General features: G+C 35.5%; 3 protein-coding genes and 1 long non-coding RNA gene across 12 annotated transcripts; 2 read left to right on the plus strand and 2 right to left on the minus strand.

The window, feature by feature from the left end:
- Positions 1–421: 421 nt before the first annotated feature.
- On the minus strand, positions 422–4,655 carry LOC105662781 (uncharacterized). Of its 3 annotated transcripts, none has more exons than XM_076533027.1 (3): positions 3,805–4,655; positions 1,541–2,949; positions 422–921 (listed from the first exon to the last, which is right to left on the minus strand). In XM_076533027.1, exons 1-3 carry the CDS (start codon positions 4,132–4,134, stop codon positions 534–536), a joined length of 2,127 nt encoding a protein of 708 aa, XP_076389142.1. In that variant the 5' UTR covers positions 4,135–4,655; the 3' UTR covers positions 422–533. The 3 variants fall into 3 exon arrangements, with proteins under 3 accessions (XP_076389142.1, XP_076389143.1, XP_076389144.1); XM_076533028.1 differs by having other exon boundaries at positions 778–921; positions 1,557–2,949; XM_076533029.1 differs by having other exon boundaries at positions 784–921; positions 1,573–2,949.
- Positions 4,656–4,847: 192 nt separating this feature from the next.
- Positions 4,848–8,868, plus strand: LOC105662780 (piggyBac transposable element-derived protein 4). 2 transcript variants are annotated; one of them, XM_012287832.2, is made up of 3 exons: positions 4,848–5,180; positions 5,336–5,351; positions 5,443–8,868. In XM_012287832.2, the coding sequence occupies exons 1-3, from the start codon at positions 5,178–5,180 to the stop codon at positions 7,152–7,154; spliced, it is 1,731 nt and encodes a 576-aa protein (XP_012143222.1). In that variant the 5' UTR covers positions 4,848–5,177; the 3' UTR covers positions 7,155–8,868. The 2 variants fall into 2 exon arrangements, with proteins under 2 accessions (XP_012143222.1, XP_012143221.1); XM_012287831.2 differs by lacking the exon at positions 5,336–5,351.
- LOC100880382 (uncharacterized) lies at positions 7,579–19,665 on the minus strand. 5 transcript variants are annotated; one of them, XM_076533036.1, is made up of 8 exons: positions 18,495–18,812; positions 18,095–18,279; positions 17,909–17,942; positions 16,863–17,492; positions 14,932–15,269; positions 13,760–13,923; positions 10,751–10,935; positions 7,579–10,453 (listed from the first exon to the last, which is right to left on the minus strand). In XM_076533036.1, the coding sequence occupies exons 4-8, from the start codon at positions 16,965–16,967 to the stop codon at positions 10,157–10,159; spliced, it is 1,089 nt and encodes a 362-aa protein (XP_076389151.1). In that variant the 5' UTR covers positions 16,968–17,492; positions 17,909–17,942; positions 18,095–18,279; positions 18,495–18,812; the 3' UTR covers positions 7,579–10,156. The 5 variants fall into 5 exon arrangements, 4 of the variants coding, with proteins under 4 accessions (XP_076389151.1, XP_076389152.1, XP_076389150.1 ...); XR_013038593.1 differs by lacking the exons at positions 17,909–17,942; positions 18,095–18,279; positions 18,495–18,812 and adding an exon at positions 19,491–19,665 and having other exon boundaries at positions 7,579–9,989; positions 10,099–10,453; XM_076533037.1 differs by lacking the exon at positions 18,495–18,812 and having other exon boundaries at positions 18,095–18,481.
- LOC143264693 (uncharacterized) lies at positions 12,509–15,972 on the plus strand. 2 transcript variants are annotated; one of them, XR_013038607.1, is made up of 3 exons: positions 12,509–13,290; positions 13,372–13,973; positions 15,504–15,972. It is a non-coding gene; the product is annotated as an uncharacterized LOC143264693 (long non-coding RNA). The 2 variants fall into 2 exon arrangements; XR_013038606.1 differs by having other exon boundaries at positions 12,516–13,617; positions 13,687–13,973.
- Positions 19,666–20,561: the final 896 nt, after the last annotated feature.

Here is a 20,561-nt window from a genome sequence, read left to right on the forward strand (position 1 = left end):
TGGCGCCATCTCTCCGGCGAACGGGGTGAACTACACACTTTTGAAACTCTACTTTAATTAGTTCCCGTTTCTACCGCTAGGTGGCGTCTCGAGACGACCTGTGTCGCCGTCTAGCGGCAGAAAATGGTACTAATTAAAGTAGAGTTTCAAAAGTGTGTAGTTCACCCCGTTCGCCGGAGAGATGGCGCCACTCGTTTGCGCGCGAATTCAAATGGGATTCAAAAACATAAAATATAAAATACTTTTATTTTACTGAATCACTTTATCAACTTCAAAATATCAATTATAAACAATATTTGTTACTGATGACTCACAAGATTATTTTTATAACTTGTAGAGTATTTTAATTACTTTCTAAATCAACAGTAAAGAATTATACACCAAATTGCTAATTTATCAAATTTCGATAATACATAATAAATTACAGTTGTCGAAACATTTATTTTTATATAAAAATTACACTTCTCCGTTCTTTTCCCGTTTTCTTTCTACAAATACAATTACAACTGAATTAAGTATTTTCATCGTAATAATTATAATCGAGATTTGATGGCTATAGGTATTCTAGATTGAAAGCAACGTGATTTCCCGCAATCTTTAGTACAATAACCGTTACAAACTATATTTTCTTCGTCGTGCACGTGTAGAAAGCAATTATCTTTTAAGCAATTTTTTGTAATATCAATTCTTTTGGACTGGCTACTTCCTTGAGTCAGTTTCCTTCCTCGAGGACTGAGGGTTTCATTTTTTCTGTGATCCCCGGTCATGTTTAATGGTCTTGGACTTCCAATTCGTGTTTTGTTAGTAGTACTTTCTAATTTTTCTTCTTTTGTTAACTTCTCATCAGGTTGGTACATTGGTTTATCGAGTACGTTATTTTTCATCATATTCTCGTCTCCTTTTTGATTTCCATCTAAATTACTATGAATAATGAGTTGATTTTAGTATGGTGGACTTGGAAGATTAGAAAATTGAAAAATTGAGAAGTGGAAAAGTGGAAAAATGGAAAAATTGATAAATGACAAAGTGACAAGGTATAGAAATTGAAAAATTGAAAGATTGAAAGATTGAAAGATTGAAAGATTGAAAGATTGAAAGATTGAAAGATTGAAACATTGAAACATTGAAACATTAAAACATTGAAAAATTGGAAAACTGGAAAATTGGAAAATTGGAACTTGCAAAATTAGAAAATTGGAAAATTGGAAAATTGGAAAACTGGAAAACTGGAAAACTGGAAAACTGGAAAACTGGAAAATTAGAAAATTGGAACTTGGAAAATTAGAAAATTGGAAAATTGGAAAACTGGAAGATTAGAAAATTGGAAAATCGGGAAATTAGAAAATTGGAACTTGGAAAATAAGAAAATTGAAAAATTGGAAAATTGAAAATATGGAATTATGAAAATTTCACACTGCAAAATTTAAAAAATTAAAAATATAGAACTTCACAAATTCTAAATAAAATATTTAAGAACTCAGAAGCATAAAAATGAAAAAAAAAACTACTCTACATATCCAGTAGATATACTAAACGGTACCCATTATGCTCGTAACTATTAACTTCAGCAACCTGCAGCACATTTCCCAAGGATTTCGAATACTCCGCTTCCGCATCCCCATCCACATTATCCAACAAAGTCGACTTCGCCTTCGGCTTAGTCCTGGATCTAACCGAAGGCTCTACCCCTACATCCTTACAATCTTCCTTCGAACCTATACATCCCTCCGCATTACTCCTCATCCTCGTAGATATCGGATTTTTCAATTTCATACGGCGTCCAATTCTTATCGGCAGTCTAGAATAAGTGAACCCTTCTGACTTGATCTTCTTCTCCGTCGTTACTGTACAACTTTGACCCACATCGTTCGAGGCTTCCTCAACCCTCGGTTTCTCGATCTTCCTTTTCAGACACGCTACCGTTTTCTCCACAAAATTCATCCCTGTCTTTTCAACCTCTTTCGATGGTAAATCTGTGCTTAACTTCGTTTGTTCGTCAGAGTTCTTATTATTATTCCTTTCTGTTACATCCTCCTCGATCGTTTTAATAGCAGGACTCTTCTGTTCACTTTTCTTCTTAATTTTTGCTGTAACACTTGCATTTTGTGTCTGACGTTTCTTCATAGGCCACACAGATTTCTTCTCTTGCGCCTTTTTCTTGTCATCGTCGTCTTCCAGCGAAATAAACTCCCAGAAACTGCTTCTCGCTTCCTCCTTGACTACCGGACGCTCGGCCACCATTTTAGGAAGACGCTCAGACTTCAAAATGTCGGACAGACTGTCTTTGTCCACTGCGCGATCCACGAAACGTTTTAATTTCTCACTGGATCGACTAGAACCCACTCCTTCATTATTCTTCAAACTTTCATGATCTTGAGAAGCTTGAATGTCATACTGGCTCTCCGCATTTTGGTAAAGCGTTTTAGAGATGGGTTGAGTCCTCTTCCGACGATCGGTGATGGGTGAACGCGGTGCAGATCGAATATTATCTCCATTTGTTTCATTTACGTCGCTCGACTTCGCTGAAGATGGCCTTCTAGAATATTTCGAAAAATTGTGACTCTGATGCGCGATCTCGTCAAAGACTTCTTCGTTGTTTCTCTGCCAATGTTCTCTATGGCTTCTCGGATGTCGCAGTTCCTTGAATTCTTCAGCATAATCTTGTTCCATGGATCTTCTTCTTCCCCGATCATAAGAACTCAATTCAGAAGCTAGGTAACTAAAACGAGGGGTTTGCAGACGACCTGTGGTGATTTTTGATTTAGGAAAGGGAGGTTGAAATGGAGAATTGCTTCTGGGTAGATTTGGAACTCGTTGCGGTACACTGTGGTCGTAGCGACCATTGTACTCGGGGATCCTAGGAGCTACTCTTTCAGATGCGATTCTTGACTTTCTTCCGTGTTCAACGTCTTCGTTGATGTCGTACATGGAATATTCTTGCCAATAATTCTGGACATGTGAAAATAGTTGAAGTTGAATTATTGTTTGTAGATAAAGTATATATTGCATGGTGGTGACTGGAACTTTTGTTTGAAGTGGGATATATGTTCTGGGTTTAATGATGTTGATAGGTGATATGAGGTAGGACCAAAATGGGAGTTGGAAACTTACAAGTTTGGGAATATTGAAATGTACAAGCTTGGGAATTTGAGAATGTGGGAATTGAGGGATGTGGAAACTAGGGAGAGTGGGAATTGGGGAATGTGGGAGTTGGGGAATGTGGGAATTGGGGAGAGTGGGAATTTGGAAATGTGGGAATTGGGGAATGTGGAAACTAGGGAGGGTGGAAATTGGGGAATGTGGGAATTGGGGAGTGTGGGAATTGGGGAAAGAGGGAATTCGGGAATGTGAGAATTGGGGTGAGTGGGAATTGGGAAGAGTGGGAGTTGGGGAATGTGGGAATTGGGGAGAGTGGGAATTGGGGGAAGTGGGAATTGGGGGATGTGGGAATTGGGGAGAGTGGGAATTCAGGAATGTGAGAATTGGGGTGAGTGGGAATTGGGGAATGTGGGAATTGGGGAGAGTGGGAGTTGGGGAATGTGGGAATTGGGGAGAGTGGGAATTGGGAAGAGTGGGAGTTGAGAATGTGGGAATTGGGAAGAGTGGAAGTTGGGGAATGTGGGAATTGGGGAAAGTGGGAATTGGGAAATGTGGAAATTGGGGAAAATGGGAATTGGGGAATGTGGAAACTAGGAAGACCGGGAATTCGGGAATGTAAGAATTTGGTAATTTAAAAATTTTGAAATATGATAAATTAAGAACTACGGCATTTCTTAAAAATTCTAAATAACTACTCCCACCAACCTGACTTCCATCCTCCGCAGGTCCAAGATACGATTCCTCAGCATCCATCACATCCTGCTCATACCGTCTTCGTAACCTCTCCCCCAGCGGTATATTCGTATACTTCTTTTCGCAACGCGGTTTCCAATATTCTTTCGATCTCATCTTAGCAGATTCCGAAGAATAATAACGAGTAGCGTTCCGCAGAAGAGTAGATACCGATAACCTAGCGTCACAACCGGTATCCGATAATTCGACGATCCTTCTTGCATTCTTTGACGCGTTCACAGAAGATATAGGCGGCATATTATCCACGATAAAGAAAAATGGATTATCCGCGAAAGCGTTCATATCGTAGGAAAATGTCAAATTGGAAAAACCACTTCGATCACTATAGCCTCAAATATCAGTAACGTTTATGTAATCATACTGATCAATTAAAAATCTAAGGAAACTTCTGTTCATAATTTTGGAGAAATTTCCTGTGGTTCGAATTGCTTGATTTTAAACATGTTACTGGAAATTTTGAATTTTATAGTGATTCTAATCAACTGTATTTTATTACCGACATTTTTCTGATCGATCGTCTCATTTTTTATGATTTTAAAATATATTAAAATACTCGTTATGTTGTGATACAAAGTGTATGTTTTTTAATATTTAATTATAGTAACAGTCAGTATTTGTATATTTCTTATTAGCATAATTGAAGATCAAAGTAGAATTATCTCTCATTCTGAAATTTCTATATTTTCAAATTTAAAAAAAAAATCTTCAACTTCTTACATTCTCAAATTTTTTAATTTTCATAGCTCCAAATTTCTAAGTCTTCAAACACCCAATCTCTAAATTTCTAAAATCCCAAATTTTCCAATTCCTAAATTCCCAAGAGTCAGAGACCTGACCCACCCCAAAGAGAAATCTTAATTACGCTCAGATTTCTAATTACAATTCTCATTAGAAAAACAAATGCCAAAAGTTTATGAATTAGCTCTACACGTGGCGCTAGTTCCCCGAGTCTCTTCACATGTTATACAATTTAGTGACTTTACCATTCGAGAGTTTATATGAAATCATTGTTAATTTTTACAATTTGTTGACACTTTTAGGTGTAATATTTTGTATATATTTAAATATAATGACGTTATCGTTTGATCATTTCTGCATTGCTCGTGTGTTATTTCGTTGATTCCTGCTACAGTGATATCTTACATTTTGTTATGATTTAAATGCAACTCATCGATATACTTGTGATATGTGATATTATTTTATATCGCGAATTTTTATTCCATGACGTGAGTGCGATATTGAAGTGCCGCAGTTCTTTTGTAAATCAATTATTCTAGGGATATTTTTTAATAATACATGGTCACCAATGATTTACTTCAACTCAAATGGTAGGGTGGGGTCAAAATGACCCAGCTTAATCTTACAAGTTAGAAAATTTGTTAATAATATCAGCTATTAAACAAGAGCTGTGCATGTTATGACTTTTTGACAATATACAATATATTGTATTCTTAGATAATATTAATATTTCCTTTTGTTTTAGTACTGTCATATATTCAGTAAGTTTAGATTTATTATTAATGACTATATATTTAAATTATTACCATTATTTTCATACCTTACACTGATATTGTCTCAATTTGTTTATAGGTAAAATGTTTGAAGAATTAAACATAGAACCAATTGTTGAAATCTTGTATGAATCAAGCGATGATGAAGATGAAACCGAAGTTGACCAAGAATTTGCTATTGAAAGTGAATATGACACTAACAGTGAACAAAGTGCTAGTTCGGATGAAGAAAGTATTGATAATGATAATGACACACTGTTTATGTCTAGTAAAAATAAACACAAGTGGAATAATAAACCCATTAAAGATGAATGTACTCTGAAACATAATACTATTAGTTATTCGCCTGAAATTTGTGGACCTGCTAAAGAACATACTGTTCTTAATCCAGAACTTGCCTGGCGTTGCCTCTTTACGGATGAAATACTTTATGTTATTGTGAAATATACCAATCAAGAAATAAACAGAAGAAAGGGTAAATATTTATGCCCGAATGAAGCCTCTTTCTTGAGTGAAACTAATTATCAAGAGATAAGAGCAGTCCTGGGACTTTTATATTTAGCAGGTGTTTTCAAAACTATACACGAAAGTTTAGAAGATTTATATGCAAACGATGGTACTGGAAGGGATATATTTCCAGCGACAATGACTTTAAAACGGTTGATATTTTTACTTTCTTGCCTTAGATTCGATGATAAGAAAACGCGAGAAGAACGAAAAAGGACAAATAAGTTTGCTGCTATATCTGAACTATTTGAACAATTTATTCTTAATTGTCAAACAAATTATAGTTCTAGTGAGTACCTAACAATCGATGAAATGTTGATTGCATTCGAAGGCAAATGCCCATTTAAAATGTACTTACCATCCAAGCTAAACAAATATGGTATTAGAATGATGGTTTTAGCAGATGCAAAAACGCATTATTTAATAAATGCCCATGTATATACAGGAAAGCAGGATGTTTTAAAAAGAAAGAAGAATTTCTCTGTGCCTATGCAACATGCTCTGAAACTTGTACATCCAGTAGAAAAAACAAATAGAAACATAACAGGAAATAATTGGTTTTCATCCATAGAGCTAGCAGATGAACTGAAAAATAGGGGTATTACATATGTGGGAACAATGAAAAAAGATAAGAAGCAGATTCCCCCACAGTTTCTTCCACAAAAGAAAAAAGTTATTGGGTCATCTGTGTTTGGATTCAATGAACAAACCACTCTTGTTTCCTATACTCCTAGAAAAAATAAGTCGGTAATCTTACTCTCCACCATGCACCATACGCAAAGCATCGATAACGAAAGTGGAAAACCTGAAATACTTCATTTTTACAACATGACAAAAGATACGGTTGATAAATTGGAGCAGGACATATCAAAATATTCCACTGTGCAAAGTACAAAGTGGTGGCCAATGGTGATATTTTTCGCGATCATGGACATTGCAGCGTTCAATGCTTACATACTTCAAACCAACAAAGAAAATTCGGAATCGATCACTAGACGCGATTTTATTATATCCTTAGGCAAATCTTTAATCCAATCTGAACTTAAAAGGAGAAGCTTAGAGAAGGAACTACCTCGCGAATTAAGACATACAATCGTGAAATTAACAGGTGTTTGTAATCCGCGTAACGAAGCACGAGATGAACCTGTTGACTGGATAGGAAAACGAAGAAGGTGTCAATCGTGTCCACGTGGAAGTGATAGGAAAACTGGTACCTACTGTGAAATATGTAAAAAACCTTTATGCGCAGGATGCACTAAAAGAATTTGTCCAGGATGTTTTTGAGTAATATCCGGACATTTGTATTAGAAATATAAACCGTGCATATTATAAAAACAATATTTGAACTCATTATCGAGTTTTTATTAAATTATTAAACAATTTGCAGTTGTAATAGAGTTCACTACTTCGATCATTGAATATTATTTTAAATATGATACGGTTTTAAATTATTGTGATAGAAATAAATTGCTTTTCAGTTATTAACAATTTTTTACATTGTTTTATAATATTTTATAAGGAGACAATCTAACGATAACATAAATTTAAACAAATATTTAATTATATTTAACAGACATTATTTACCTTGTTATAGATCGTAATTTCATGTTAATAGATATAAAAGTATCTAGTCCTTATTTTTTAATTTTAAATGAAAATAATGTTCATCGTTAAAATATGGAAGTATAGAATCACGAGGAAGGTCAAATAAGTCAGATAAATATATTTGTTCTCGTATATATACAAATTGTTCTACAATAATATGAAGGAACAATATACTCATTCGATCGATGACTTATAGTTGATCTATTCTCATATCACGAATCATTGCGAGTTTGGTTAAGGCCGCCTTTCGAAATTTGTCGCCCTTGTATTAATTACCACTCTTACAACTCTACCTATCGTTAATTCTGTCGGTATTGTATATACAGCATTCGACAAAATACAATCATTAAAATACACATATAGGCATCTAACATTGTACAATTACTAAAAGAAACAATAATTCTATGTCCGCTTTGTACTGAATGGAATGTAATTTATCGATGCCTAAAAATACACATCAATTTATATTTTGTCGTTAGGCAGTAACTATTATCGCTCCGCAATAGTTGCAGCTAATTCTTATTGTTGGTTCTGTTTTCATCTTGTGTTATTAATTTTTTTAATTGTATATTCGCATAACTGTTAAATTTAAAAAATGGAGAAACTTCTATTACCCTTGGTAACGTGTTAAAAATGCATAAAATATGTATCTGTTATTTACCTACACCAATTTAACAATAACGAAGTAATCACAGAGTGATGCAAATTACCTTAAAGGTGTTTTCGATAAATCATAATTAAAAAAAGCAGTAAATACAAGAAACTTTAGAATAAAAATGACTGTATAAAAAGATATCAAAATGAAGTTTATACTTATAGGTATAAACTTGAAGTATATTAAAGTCATTCGTTGAGTATTTTGCAGTTCAAATTTTTTATCACGATTGCTTAATACTAATGAAGAAAGAAATGACAAAACTATTAGGTAGTTAATAAATATTTCGATGTTAATCGACGAACGAAATTTTTTAAATTTGTAAAAATTTACAAAAATTTTCCGTAGTACTTTGAAGTACCGTAAAGTTGTAAAACAGAAATTTTATTACTGTATATAAAAACCGACAGTACAATAATGCGCGTAACTCGGGTTTTTAACCATCAAATAATAGTTACAAAAATATGTATATATTGTACGCAACACACGAGATTCTCGTTTTTTTATCGACTCTCGACGATAAAATTGTGGTCGTCGCAAGTCGTAATAATAAAGCGAGCAGTAAATATTACTGTATGGCGTTAAAGCTTACGACAGCATCGTTATTTTAAAGCTGCATTATTTATTTATTCACTAAAGTACCATCTTTTGTGGCGATGTAATAAAACAAGTTAATGCAGCTTTCAACGAAAAAATAATCTCACGGTCTAATTAAAAAAAAATATATAATAATCAAAATGGTTTTGTTGCTATTAGTACCAGCGTCGACGAATCATAATAAAATTTATAATTATTGCAAAACCATTTTATAACACGTTGCAATTTTTTTACTTTAAAAAATAATTTCCAAAATATTACAATCATTGTACAGTGATGTAAATTTGTGGCGTTTGTAACCTTTCTGTTTCTCGAAGTTAGGTATGAGTAATTGTAACAACAGGAAGACCTTAAAAGTTTCTACCAGCATGATGTACACATAGTCAACACGTTCCACATCGCGCACCCTTTTGTAACATACTATTTTATAATACAAATTACAAGTTTAAAATTTCAACATTGATATTTACAAAGCGATGCCCCGAAAAGTTGGCCTCTCTTGTACAGAATAAGTTAATCCTTAAACGAATGAACGTGACAACGACATTATTTTTTAGATACAACTTTATGCAAAATACGCGTGTTATAAGGTAACATGGTTTCGCAATCTGAAGTTTCTACGGTACACCAGGAAGCAAATGTAGCTTTCCATAGAGAAAAATCGCAGAATAAGCAATGTGAAAATTCTTCAAGTAAATTTTTAAATTTTCAAATTCGAATATTAAAAAATTTTTAAATTTACACATTTGTGATGTGTCATTCTACATTCATTCCTATCCAAAGGAATTCTAACTTTGCTCTCGAATGTACCTACTTAATGAAACTTTCATTAATTTTAAAACCCTCAATATCATCTAATTTCATCACTAACTGCGAAAATAGTTTTTTTACGATAAAACGTTAATAATCGCGACCATGTTTCTTCCCATTAGCGTCGTTCTTTCACTCTTTTTCTACGACCATAAAACGAAAGCAGATAAAAGGGTGACAGACAATACTGACCGTTGGAGAAAAGAAACAAATGGTCAAGACATTCGATACCCCTGTCAATTATACAATCACGGATCCATTAATTTAAACCATGACCACAGTTATCACGGTTCTGTATGATATTCCATCCATCGCAAACAGCGCTAACTTTCCAGCGACTGCAAATGGCACGACTTCAACATCAGCCGTAAAGCACTTTTATTCATCGTTTCCAAACGTGTTCAAAGAACCATCGGAGATAACTTCTAACGATTGTTATTATTCATGAAAATCTACGGAGTTAAAAATAAACTGAAGCTATTGTTCGACGACATAACGATACAACTATATTGCACTACAGACAGATGATTCTTCTCGCGAAATCATCAAATAAAACGTTACCTTGTCGATCGACTGATAAGCGTCTCCGCATCGATAGAAAGAAAATGATTGGAAAAAATCAGAGATGCGCGAGTACTTCAACGGCAGCAACAGGCGGTGTTTGATCACCGTTCAAAATCACCGGCTCCGATTCGGTCTGAACGATTCTGACCAAATTTGCATCTTTCTTCGAAGGTGCAACATTGGCATGCGTCGTGGCATACGATCGGCCACAGTAACTTGGTGGTCTGCTTTCTCTGGTCGTGCCGGGAGTGACGATACTTCCGGCGTTGGATCTGTACGTTGGCGGAGGCGATGATGTCGGCTGCAAGCGGTCCAAAAGTAACAGTCGCAATCTGTACTCTTGCATGCTTGCCTGGAAAAGTTCAGAGAATAACATTAATAATTTCTCAATTTATAATATACTAGAATACATTAAGTCTACAGAAAAAACAAATCAAATATTCAAGGATATATTATATAAACTTTACGTAACTTTCGACTGTTATATTGAAAGTAAACAACTTAGAATTTATCACTGGAAAGAGTGAAAAATTTGATACAAAAAATTTTTTAAAAGTTTTTACTCTGGTTTTAAGGTGTACTTTTTAACTTTCATAGCATAAAGAAATATGGGTTATGGACAGTAATTTCTGCATTTCTGAAATGTCACCTGATAACTAGGTGGCGGTGTTCTAAATTGAAATTCCGGATAAATCATGGCAGCGTAAGGATGAATTGGCCTCGCCGGTGGAATCCTGCTCGAGATCCCTGTGAAACCAAAGAAACTGCCGCAATTTTCTCGACTGGTCACTCGCCACGCTACAGCGCTCACAGTTACCAGAACCACTCCTATACCTGTAACACAACACGTTTTGTCAGAATGTGAACTCCTTTCAAAAATTAAATACTCTTTTTCTGTAACCTTATATCACAAAATTTAAAGCATAAAATTTAGATTGGATAATTAAAAAGAAATATATGGAAATTATTACTAAACTTAAAAATACAAGAGCTTGTTTAATTAAATTGTAATTGCAAAATAAATTTGAAATATCCTTCTGTGTTTCTTTTTAAAAAATAATAAAAAGTTTGTACAAGACAAAATGTAATTAAGATTGAATAATAATTAGAAAAATGTTCGTTTCTGTAGTACTGATTTGATCGGTTATTCCAAGAATAAATCTTGTACAGAAAAGGCAATGAAAATCGAATGTTCCAGTTACTCGCGCTGGAAACGACATAAACGAGTGAAAAGCCAAGTGAAATGCAGCGGCAGGCGGCTAAAGCACAGATGACGGAATCGTTATTAAGCATTGTCGCTGGTTCTCACGAACTCCAGTATGTGAGAATAGTGAGAGCTAAGAAAACATCCTTCAAGGAAACGAACTAGCTTTCGCGATACACCACACCCATCCTCGCTTCCCTCTCATCCCTCCCTCCTTTTCCCACATCTTTCCACTCTTTTCGCTTTAATCTTCGTAATTTCTTAACCGAACCCGACAATCTTCTTTTGCCTCGCTCGACTTATTCTTTACCTCGTACTCGATCCTTCTATTTGCATTTTAAATTTTATTTTACTTTCATTACTTCATTATAATGGACTAGAACTTTTCACTAGGATGCGAAGCGTGTCGCGAGGGAGCAATTTGCGTAATTATTCATTTCCTTTTTCCCTTTCCTTTCTTTTACCTCTTTTTTTTATACAGAATATATATTACATTAATAACAAATCACTATTTAAATGCGTAGATCCGGTGTGGAATTATTTAAATGCTTTTCAAAGAATATGGCGTAATACACGCGATACGAGACATGTATCTGATCAGATTAATTTTATGAGTGAATATTTAATAGCCTAGAATAGTTATTACAGTTTCTGATTTTACTGATTACATTACTGCTCAAAAATTTAATTACATTCATTACAATGTATAACCAAAGATAATTATAGAAAGAAACATTATATTATAAATCACATTTCTTAAAAGTAAAGCTTTGTTATTATATCTAATACTTTTCGACAGATTTTATTTTTCTAGGATATTTGAAGACTAAATCTTTTGTCACAGTTTAAGTTCATGGTCAACCTAAAGTATGCTCATTGAACTTGTCTTTTCATCAGCTATAATATTAACATAAAGTGATGGAATATCTCAAGGCCACCCATTTCAAAAAAGATACAAAAGATCACGCTGCATCTGAGTTTCTTAAGATACTACACATTTTCTTTAAAACGCACTTCAACACAATCAATGTGTATCAAGTTATAATGTTAGTCCTTGAATCTACTGAGTACTGACTCACTCAGCATATCTAATTAATTCAATCCTGCATATCGTTCATGTTTTTAATGCGCGATTCAACTGCAGCTACGATAAAATTTATGAGTAACATAAAGTAGTATAAACAATGATGTAATTCGAAATTTCAAAATATGATTTATCGACTACATCCATTCTCTGTGACAGAATCAAAGAAAGTGAACATTTCGATAATGTGACAGAACCGTGTGAAATTGATTCAACGCTTTCACGGTGAGAAATCTAGGTACGCAATTTTGTTGTCAAATCATATAAATGTCAATTTTCAATATATCATTTTATATGAAGTTTCTTCTCAAATGGGTGTAAAATGGTTTCTTTTACAATGGGTACAACTGACCTTTACACAAAAATAACTAATCAATGAAGTTGATACAAAATATTCAGCATCCAATGTGAAACAGCAAAAGTTTCATAAATACGTAACTGTACATATGTGAAGGGACCTAATTACTAGCCTAGGTCAATGGCTCTAAAATTCCAAATTTTCTGCTCTCCGGATCTTGCGATCTTTTCACGCGTAGGCGTACGACGTCAGTACCTGTAGGTTAGAGCATTCTCCTATTGTGAGAGGCATTCTATGCGGGTCGCAGGTTACATGCCCACGTTTAGAAAGTAACCGTTGCAAACACAGTCCCCCTCTTTTCGTAGTGCCATGATCGACCAATCTGGCCGTCCAACGAACTTCTTGCCGTTTCTCATTGCTGCTGCTGTTCCCTATTTCATAACTTCTTTCTTGCATCAATACCCCTCGTCCCTTTAACGTTTCTTTTCGATTCTGTCATCCAGGTCTTTAACATCTCGAAAAGAAAGGATATTCCATTTGTTGCAGTATGGAGAATCTACCTAAGATGTCCTTATTATGATACACTACTTCTTCCAATAATTTGTAAATTAATTTTATATGCCTTTCTTAACTCTGAGATACTATACAACAGAACCAGATTAAACCTATATTTTCTTTACTCAGAATTGCATAATGATATATGTTCATATAAAAATGACAAAACAACGTTAAAGAACATAAAGTACATTATGTATATTACATCTCTGAATCACAAGTTAAGGATTACAAATTGAAGCAAGGTAACATCACAGTAAACTACTAGAAATGTTACTCTCAGGCGCAATAAAATTCAACAGTGTATTACAGCGACCTTTCACATAGCTGCATCTTGAACTTAAGCTCCTCTAAGTATACATATTGCAACAAAAGGTACTTGTAGCGCTTCATCTTCCTAATAATATGCTGTTCAGTGTGTATCTTTCATGTCACTTCTCATAGTAAGGACCTGTTACTGAGCCACCCTATATATGATGAAATATGAAGAACAAAGTGAGGAGAAAAATGTTCTCACCGATCATAAGAAGCGCCACAGCAATGTGATCGCGACCGGACGCCCTGAGAGCCCCCAGCAGAGCACCAGCACCCGCACAAACAAGACCCACTACGCCGACACCCAGTATGGACCAACGTACAGGAGGGGAACTAAGGCCGCAACACTGCTTCGGCACTGCGTCCCTGCAACACAACGGCTAACCGTTGGAATGACCCACTGACACGTACTCCCGGTAAGTTGGCGTCGCTCGAACACGCTTATCCAGTATTACGCTCGACTTACGGTCAACTATGGCCACAGAATACAGTCAGTTAACAACACGGTTATTACCAGAAACACTTTTCTTTCCCAAATATCGTCTCGTTTCACGCCACGTTATCGGAACCTAAACTATTTCTCATCGGTCAACTCTGCCTGCATGACTATGGATTAAGTTATTTACTTCAGAGTACTTGCACTTTTGTGCTTGAATGAAATTTGAATAAAATTATGTTTGATAAAATGCAAGACTTGTATGGTGTCTTGTTGCATATCTGCAAGAGTATATGACGAAGGGCAGTATGTTTTTTTAAAGAACACAATGTTTTACAATATACTCAGTATACTTTCTGAAGAATTATACTCTTCATATACTCTTACAATATACTCTTGAAGTACGAATCATGTCTACTATACAATTTGTTGAGTAATCTGTATGAACTTGAACAACTACCATTTTAATATCCCAGCTGTTGCGACGAAGTAGTAATGAATGTTATTAAGGTTTATAATCACAGGTACAACCGAAGAGTGAAAATAAGAAAGGCTGTAAGTGCTATTTTATGAAATATCACTTGTTTTTATAAAAAAGATGTTCATATGAAAGCCAATGTCAGTGAACTAGTTTCCTAGATCAGACTGAATGAGTCAGCGAGAAACTTTTATCTATTTATCTTCTCCAAGTATTTCTTTTCCTCGGTAATTTAAAAACGTACTATTACTTTCAGCAGTTTATTATATTCAGTCAGAGAAGCTGTCCTGCAAGAAACAAGTTTTTACATGCATATTTTATTTTACCAATATTGTTTATATAATTAATATAAATGTGTTTATATATTTTATATAAAGTTTGATGAACAAGAAATAATTCTCAGAAGTTTTACAGCCTCATTTATTTTCACTGTCCGATTAATCGAAGCGGACGTATTCACCTGCCGAAAGCAGAGACGCTGGTAGAGACCGGAAACGGTAGGCCAAGACTAAGACCCCTGAGACCCAAATGAGGCGGTGGAGGATGTAAAAATCCCCTAGGAGGAGCAACCAACGGTACTCCGGGTGCTGTAGAGCTAGCCTGACATCCTGGCGATGCTCCAGGATAAGTTGGTGGCATCGAACATGATCTCAAGGCTCGAGGGTGTCTCCGCATCCGTCTCTCCCTTCTACGTGCACCTCGAACGTCCATATCCTCGACCGCCTCTGGACCATTCTGAATCGGCAACTCTGTTTGCGCCTCCGTCGAAGTGAAAGAGCGGCCATTCTCTCGTGTTTCCTGAAAAATTTCACGGAAATTAACGATCTCGTTAGCTGTCTCGTTAATTTCGAGGAAAATCGCTTTCCAAGGTAGAAAAAGGAATGATTCAACTTCTTGTGTACCTGTATGTTACGTACTTCGAATCAGTGGAAGTATTAATGTACAAATAAAAACATAATATGACCATACGTAGGTTTAATTTAAACTTTATCAAGTGATTTAAGACCACTGACATTAAAATTCTATTAATAGATTTACTGTAGTATCAAGGATGCAAAGAAGTGGTAAAAGAAAGTCACGAACCATGTCGAACAAATAAACCTCCGGACATTGCCCAAGGAATTGCAAAAAAACCGCGATGGCCAAAACGTAATTTCTCCCAAAACTATACGGTAGATCCTCATCAAGTATTCCACGCCGCACGCCGGACGTGCAGGAACGCGGTTTAAAAACCTTACCCGTTCCTTTCGGCTAATCAAGGTATACCTAATTATTTATCCTTGCAAAACTAGAGATTTTCAAAGTACTGCATCGCACAGTTTCAAGACCTCGAAATTTTAAAATCTTTGCAAGTTTGGAAATGTGAAATTTTGTTAATATAGGACCTTGAAGCTTCGACTTCGTTGAAACCTTGAAAAATGAAAGTGGAGAAGTTTAGAAATATAAACAAATGAAAGAACTGTTCAATGAAACGAATTAATCAATTGCTTACGAAACCGCATGTTTACGTCATATTGAAAACCGTAACAGGTAGCCGCAGCTATAACCGTACTCCTAACTGTAATTATTCTTTCGATTTCGATTTCCTGGATTGGGAGGTTTCAGGAGTAATGCGCTATATATAAGCGCACGTCGCCGCGTTATCGTGCTCCTTACATAATTCCCATTTAACCGCACAATTTCATTTGCATGCATTACCGCCCAAAAGGATTTGTCCACAGTTACTCGTGAAAGCACGGTAGCGGTTTCCAAAAGAACAAATAAATCTATGTACACATATATGTGTGTATATGTTAATGGTTTACAAGTGTGGGTTACCACAGTGGTAACCCAACGTGCAAACGAGTAATATCTACCACTATTACATCATTGAAAAACAAGACTTAACATTTTTAATATCATCTAACCATTCTGTGAGGTGCAAGGTGCCAGTGCCGGAGACATATGAAGGCCCTAAACATTTGAAATTAGTGCTATAAATTAATACTATAAGTCAGTGCTGAACGTGTGGACAATAATATAACAGTTCAGTTTTTAAAGTGGAACTTTATAACTTTTGATTTTAAAAATTTTGAGACTTAAAGATTTTCCATGTTTGGAACTTTGGGACTTTGTAAGTGTGAATTTGTAAGTTTGACTTCAGAATTTTTTAGATTTAAGACTTTAAAATTTTTTCACTTAAAATATCTCAAGGTTTTGTTGCTTAAAAATTTCATAATTTCAGAGCTGTTGAAGTATGGAATTTTTAAACTTTATGACTTTGAGAGATATAGCTTATAATAATTTTAGTAATAGAAGGGAGAAGTTTCCATAAGATGGTCCCCTGTTTTAATATCCTGAGCACCTGCTTATTTAACCTAATTGGTAATCCAGCCCTGCGTGTAACGATACCTGTGGTCCGTTGAGTTGGTTGCTCCTAGTGGTATCAACGGTTGCACCATCTACCGCGACGACGCTGACAGGCCTCGGGGCATTCTCGGATAGAGCCCCGGCCATCGTACGACTCTGAACATCGGACTCCAGGATGTAACGCGCCTCCTCTGTTTTTTTGCTTCCTTGCCGTTTAGCTTATCCGAAAATCGTTGCTTTCCCGCTTTGTCTTCTTCGGTTTCGCCTCTTCCTTTCTTCCAACCGCTTCCCTCCCGCTGCTGCTCTGCCTTTTCGCGGTACGGCTTTCTCTTTCCTCTGTTTCGATCGAGTACTCTTTTACTACGTATCTTTCTGTTCATTCGTTCCGGTTGAAATGCTTTTTGTCTGGTTGCAGTTTAACGCGATTCTTTCGTCTCTTCTGGTTTCAAGTTCGTTCGTCGCATTATTCTTCGCGAAACCGCCTTTGTATCGTGATCTGTTAATCTCTCCAGTTCCCTCCCTCCCTCCCTCCCGCCCCCTCTGACCTTATCCAGCGGTAAGGATATAAAATCCCCTCTTCCTTCTGTCCTTATTTTCGTTTCATGGACATCTTTTCTATCTTCTTGCTTCGGTTACCACTGTTCCTTTTTCCCCGTTTGTTCTTCATTTGCGCTACAACAGAAATATATATTCTCTTTCATTATTGATCCCCGTCATGAATATCAAAGCGCGACTGCTATGCTTTTATCTCTTTGCGACGCGTCAGACGCGATTTTCCTTTTTCTCCCTCGAGTATGCTCTTATGTATTTTATGTCGATGCGTTTCCGTTGTGCATTTTTAATCCGAAGTTTTCTTGCTACTGGTCTTTTATTCACTAAAAAGAAACGTTTCAGTTCCGTCATTCATAGGGCAATAAAAGTAAACGCTGACTGCTTTATTTTTCTTCTGTGTACCACTTGTGTACCATAGTACGAAACATGGTAGACCTCCCAGGGGAAAATGGCGGTGTTGAAAAAAAGATTGCTACCATTTTATAACACTCGAGAAGTATTAATAATTTAGGGATTTATATATTTGTATAACGTACGCTATATCTTCTTTCCCTACGACGTTCCTTTTCCCTGTCGATTAAACACAAACACTTGTTACCTTTGTACAGGAGCTACTTAACTGAAAAAATTTTGCCGCGCAAATTTTGTGTTAACGCATGCGTACAATAGCACAGTAGACTTTCCCAAGAAAAATGACGATGTAGAAGAAAGAAACCACATACCTGATTTTTTAGGATTTGACAATGTGAGAATTAAGAATTTGAAGATTGAATATTTAGAAATTTGATCTTTAGGAAATTTGAGAAGCTGTCATTTACATATCCGTTTACTAAACATAAATGATGTATGTCTTCTGTTATCTACACAAAGCTTCCGTTGCACGCGAGTGTACGTCAGATTTCTATTCCTATGTAAACAGAAAACATAACAATGCGATGGTCGATATAATTTGTATACCAAAAGCTAACGAATCTGATCGGTTCTCATTTTCTTCTCGTTCGCGTTAACAGAGCGAGAATCGAATCGACCTCGATAGCATTGACGCTTTGGTAAATTTTCCACGATACAATTTAATATGTATTTTCACAGCGATGGACATCGACGATGAAACTCGTAACTGACCTGAAACTAACTGTATGCCAACGTTTACGTTGCAAATTATCGTCGCTCTCGCGACCGACCGTTTTGAGAAACGGTACTTCTCGTGTTTGTGTGTTTCTACGTCTCTACACATCGATTCACATGATTCGGCGGTATGACAACTTTGAGTCGAAAGTCGCCACTATCGATAAAAATTTCGAACACCTTTTAAATCTGGCGCGTGCAGGCGTGTCACGTTTTTCTCGACTCTATTCTTATTTATTTATAGCTAATAATTGTGGTAAACAAACCATTTCTAGTATTTAGAGCGTTTCAAATAAAAAAGGCAAATAACACGAATATTAGTTTACGAAATTGAATTCTGTTTCTATTATGAAAAATAATATTTGAAATATCCTTTATGATATCGAAGACAGAGGAGTGTTAAAAGCAGTGTTTCTATGAAGCATTCTTTTCGCAATTTTATAACGTATGTTGATTATCGATTGTCACTCATTTCCTAATACAAATATTGTGTAAAATAATTAGATGTTTGATAATTAATAATGAACACAGATGCACACATATATGTGTGTACTTTCAAACACAGATTGTGTACCTTGACATTTTGAAATTTTGAAGTTCGATGTTTTGAAAATTTAGAAACTTGAAGTTATAAAAATTTGGCAATTTTAATTGAAAAATTTGAGAATCAATTTGAAAATGAGAGAACCTGGTATGAAATATCAGAAATCTTGAAATTCGTGAATTTCGAAAATTTGGAAATGTAGATGTTACGTTCGAGCACAACCAATACTTTCACAACGGAAACAACAACTAGATCTCTAACTTTTTAACCTGATTTCGAAAATACTGCTAGTCACTGAGAAAGCCTGGGTAATTTATTTAAAAAAAAAGATCCGTACGAAACGATCTCGTGGCAACCAGTAGCAGCTAGTATGGTAGTCGTTCGAGTAGAAAGAAGCCATCCTCTATCTCAAAATCACGGCCCTTCACTTCTTGCACGAGCTAATTTACCTTTTATCCGAATAAGCCACACTTATTGCATTTAGTTATTATCATTTTTCACACTTTTACACGAAACATCCACTAATGTCTGTGAAAAATAGGTCGAGACGCGATGCCACAAATTCGAAAGAAATGCACTTGGAACAACCACTCATTCCGGACCGCGACAGCAGCTCCACTGGTACACAAAGCGCACAACTTGCCGTGTGAGGGGCACAAGAATGCTCACGAGCGCACTCCTGTAGCTGAGAATAGAACTTGAGAGAGAAAAAACACCAATCACCTTTTACTCGCATACTCCGTTTTCGACGGGAGATCATATTTACCATTCGACGGATTTTCGTTCGTTTTACGCACCTTACCTCTGATTGGTTAAAAAACACTTGGCAACCAAGTTCAATGCACATGCGCTTTTGACATCATTTGTACGTACTTGGTGATCCTTTATTTTATGCATTCTTCTGCACTGATATGACCACTCTGGAAATGTCAAAATTTTAGGAATTTGGAAAATTGTACTTTTACAAGTTTGAGACTTTTGAAATTTTATGGTTACCAAATTTACTAACTCTAATCTTGTTCTACACTATTACCCTTTCTGGTTATTCACATAATTTGACCGCCATATATATGACAAATGAAAGAGGAAGCATTAGTGAGGAGCCTGCTGAAGTTAGCCGTGTTGCGCAGATAGAATACGATCTCTCGTTGAACGAACATTTGAATTTAGAACATATGCGAGAAAAGAACGGTAAGAAAAAGAAATTCAAATACGTAAGAAAAAGACGAGAAAATAATTATCTTATTTTTTTATTTTTCCTTTAATAGATGGACCTTCAGAATAACTTCATGTCATATTGAAGTTGTAATAAAACAAGTATGACAGGTATGAATTATAAAACAATATGTCGATGATAATTCGTTCATTGTAAAATGCAGTTACTGTTGCTTAATAATTTTATATTGAAACTGATATATAATTTACACGAACATGGCATACATAACATGGCATATAATCTGCATCTAAATATTTAAAGAAAACTTAACAACTAAGAGTGAGGAATGTAAATATATCAGTAT

The sequence above is a fragment of the Megachile rotundata genome, chromosome 6 (assembly GCF_050947335.1).
Source record: "Megachile rotundata isolate GNS110a chromosome 6, iyMegRotu1, whole genome shotgun sequence".
Lineage (NCBI taxonomy): Eukaryota > Metazoa > Arthropoda > Insecta > Hymenoptera > Megachilidae > Megachile > Megachile rotundata.